This window comes from Poecilia latipinna, unplaced genomic scaffold (genome assembly GCF_001443285.1).
Source record: "Poecilia latipinna isolate Pla-1442-1.1 unplaced genomic scaffold, P_latipinna-1.0 Scaffold6667, whole genome shotgun sequence".
NCBI lineage: Eukaryota > Metazoa > Chordata > Actinopteri > Cyprinodontiformes > Poeciliidae > Poecilia > Poecilia latipinna.
The window spans coordinates 1-3,967 of NW_015119283.1; the positions used below are offsets into that span (position 1 = coordinate 1).

The following is a 3,967-nucleotide window of genomic DNA, read 5'->3' on the forward strand; positions in this document are numbered from 1 at the left end:
CAGCCTGGAAGAAACAAAGAACTGTGTGAAAAGCTTGAGAGAGACATAGACCTTCAACTTGATCCAGTCCAAAGAGCAATTCAAAAAGCTTACCAGGTTTTTGAGACATGCCTGCGTGAAGGGGTTGAAAAATCTATAAGCTCATGTGAAGAAAAGCTGCATAACTTCCTGTTTCCTCGGGTATGTTACATGGCAATAACCATGAAGTTAATTTATATTTGCATGTGTTTTAAATAATGCATTATTTTTAAGGGAAACAAGGGGGGTTATCATGGAACATTGAACAGTGTTGTCAACAATGGTGGAGTCTACAAAACCAAAAATGGAAAACAAATTAACCTCAACATGAAACTCTCTTCGATCCTGACTGACAGCGTTGATAAGGAATTCAGGAAGACCTTCCCGTAAGAACTTAATAAAAATATAAAATAATATGCAACATTGATGAAAGTGTAAAATTTCTAAATCTACAAATTAAAGATTTATTAAAAGAAAGTAATCATAAAGTATGATTTTTGAATGACTTCAACATATCAAAATGTTTCAGAAATGAACAAAAATGTGGTCCATTCAATGGTGTCATTGACAAGTTTTCACTTGACACTGAAAGTCTGATGAAAAAGTACAAAGATGTGAAACTGCAGCTGATTTTTCTGCAGACAGAGGTAAATTATGAGAAAATATTAATTTTGTTCATTAAAAGTTAAATCCAACCATTTATCCTCCTGACTACCAGTAGTTCATTTTTGTCCTCTGTAGAGGACATTTCTAAACTTGAATATCTCCCACCCCCTGCATTCTACTGAATGAATTCCTTTTGGTATCTGGAGAGGACATTTGGGGCTTTTCAATGATACCACATGTGAAGGGGTGGGACTTTTGTACATACATTTTTCTAACTCATAAAAATGCTGTTCATCAGTAATAACACATTTTATGGGAAGAGACAAAGTAAGTGCATAAAACCTTTTATTACCTTACAAAAGACTGTGGTATTTAAAAAAAATGGTGATTGGACAATATTTTTTTTTCTCCTGGTGGTCAGGATTATGATAGATTTTAATAAAAGCAATTCAGTTTCTTTAGTTGCTTTGGACTGCAAAAAAACAAAAGATGACATTGTGGTGAAATTATTTTTGCTACATGTCTCAAAGGAGGAAAGAATTAAGAAGAAGCTCAACAAACGCATCAGAGACCAAAAGAAAATAATGTACAACAACCTGACAGAGACAATTGAGAAGTCTATGCAAGAATGCTACAAGAGTGAGATTTTCTATCATCACATAATTTATTTTACAGTAAAACATTTATAATCTTTCTTACCATTTGTTATTTTATCTCTGTGTTGCAGCTGCAGCAGGATACTCGGGTCCTGGTATGCTGGAGAAAATGAGAGAAACAGTCTCAAGACATGTTCATGAATCAAAGGGCACCATGTTTGCCAAGGCTAAAAACGCCATGCTGAGCCACCTGCTGAGATTACAGGTTTGTCCTTTTATTGAAATTTAAACAGTACCTATGTTGCTCATCCAGAGCAAAATCTGAACTGAAACAAAGTCCTCCACAATTACTCTGACTCTAATAACCTACTCAAGGTTTTACAGTAGGAGAAACAGCATTACAAATCCTGCGCCGTACCTAAAAGTGGGTAAGAGGTGCTTGTGTACACAGTGTGGCACTGTGTTAGATTGCACATAATTTATTAAAATTGATTTCATACATGTACGAGTAATTGCAGAGGGCATTGTATGTGCAAACTAGTTTGTCTTGAATCCAGCTCTAGACTTCTACCTAAAAATAAAGATTTTACTTCTAAATTAGGTGGAAATTTTGAAAACAATGAAGGACACATTGAACAACTCCATTGACCTCTCACTCAGGACAAACTGTCAAGCAATTCCAGGTAAATCAAGACTTATTTGTGTTTAAAATGTGGCCTGAAAGGCATTCTATAAATATTTGATGCTACATCTCATCAAAAACTGCTTTCTTAGATGTTTCAGCAGAGTTAGCAATGGTAAAGAAAATCTACAAGAACCTTAAGAACAGCTCAAATTAGGAAAGCTCATGAAAAGGGTAAAGTATTGAATTTTATTTTCAACCTTCTCTGTAAACATACAGTATGTATTGGTATTGATCAATGGTGTATATGATTTGAATAAAACATCTCCCTGTCTTTCAAATTAACAGCTCATCTGATGCCATGACAAGAATCATCATAGGGAATACTGAAACAACTTTGCTCCAATATTATTCATTTAAAACAAATGTATTAATATTACAACTCCTTGCGTGTCCGTTAACCATTTTCTGATAAATGAATGCTTGTATAGAAATCATTATATTAATTATAAAAAGTTTTGGTTTTTTTACTCTAAAAGACATGAGTTTTGATTTTTGTAGCAAATGACTTCTGAATGTTAGACTGGAGAAAGAAACATGTCACAAGTGAAGTTTTAGATAAGAAGAGAGAACCTTTCTACTGTGTAATAAAAATAACATAGATATAGATAGTTTTAAGTGTTTCACAAGTGATTATCAAGATTTTCTTCGATCAATGTGGAATAATTTACTCAAGGTTTGACTTGTCGAATTCACGTTTTATGCATGTTTAAAATTAGTCTCAATGTCTGAAAATCAATAACATGCACCATTTTTGTGTTTAACAAATAATATTATGAATGTTTTTATATTTTGCTGTTTGTTGTTGGTGCTAAAAGTTGGAAAAAATAATATGAATGGATTTTTTTTTTCACACTGAATGATGGACACACCCAAACAAATCTGATCAAACCCTAAATCTCCATCCTTGAAATTGTTCCTTAAATACTTAGTTCTCACTTATACCTTGGATATTGTGCATGGTTCATACCTCAACGTATATACTTGACAATTGTATGAAGAAGGGCTTCAGGGACAGTAGAAATTAGCATCTATCTTTAATGGGACAATTAATCAGATGGAGGTGTAGGGAATTTGTCATTAATAGCTGTGGCAATACATTTTGGAGATAGGTGCCTCACACATGGAATGCAACAACATCCACATAAGAATAATACTTTTACTGAAACAATAAAGAGTTATCTAAACCTGATGAGCTGCTGCGTACATGTTATTTAACTATCCAACTCGACATGTTTTCACAAACACTGCCTATGTGACTCAGAGAGGGAATGGGGTTTTAATTAACATTTAAAGCTCAATGCATGTTTCCAATGTTTACCCTCAAAAACCAAAAATATTTTATTAAATGAAAGAAGGACAGATACCACAGAAATAAAAAGACAATTTTATGGGGTGGGTTTTCAAACATCCAAGGATCCACTCCATTGCCCTTGTTTAACATCAGTGCCCCACACTTATATATATAAAAAGCATTATCAACAAAGAGTTATTTGTTCTCCAGAAAACCTAGTTTGGACTTGCTTTCATTTTTTCCAGCTTTCCTTTGTCCTGACCGAGCGTGTCTTTTAAAGAAAGGACTCTTTACAAGACAAGAACATTAAGTTTATATCTTATGTAGATTTTAATCACCCAGAATAAAGAAATCAAAAGATGCACAGAACAAATACAACCCAAGTTCTGAGGTGATGACATGAGACAAGACTTGTAGACTATTTCTTTTGATAACCTGAGATTGATCCAAATTAATAATCTAAAACTGAACCATGTATAGGGTGGAAATATTAGCTTTGTGGGATGTGCATACCCAAAGCTATGTTTGCATGTGTTAATAAAACACAGAACCTTAGAGCTAAAAGTTGCACGCAAGGGAGAAAATGAGGAGTTGAGAGCAGGTAATTTCCATAAACATTTGCCTCAGGACATCACAATAAGCACCTGATATTACAAGCTTTAAACCTCATGATTTATCACTCCCTATGTATCTGGGAAAACAAGGAACTGTTTATAAAACAGTTCCTTGTTAATTTGCAACTAAAAGAGTGGTCGTTTTGATAAATATATA

General features: G+C 33.8%; 1 protein-coding gene across 1 annotated transcript; it reads left to right on the top strand.

Annotated features, from left to right (window-relative positions):
* Nucleotides 1-3: 3 nt before the first annotated feature.
* Nucleotides 4-3,094, top strand: LOC106944036 (nuclear GTPase SLIP-GC-like; the record flags this gene model as incomplete). The annotated part of the gene is made up of 8 exons (XM_015027308.1): nt 4-180; nt 253-404; nt 548-665; nt 1,155-1,263; nt 1,352-1,485; nt 1,822-1,903; nt 1,995-2,076; nt 2,191-3,094. Coding segments are annotated over 7 exons (837 nt in total), but the record flags the coding sequence as incomplete, so codon positions are not given.
* Between the last annotated feature and the right edge of the window lie 873 nt (nt 3,095-3,967).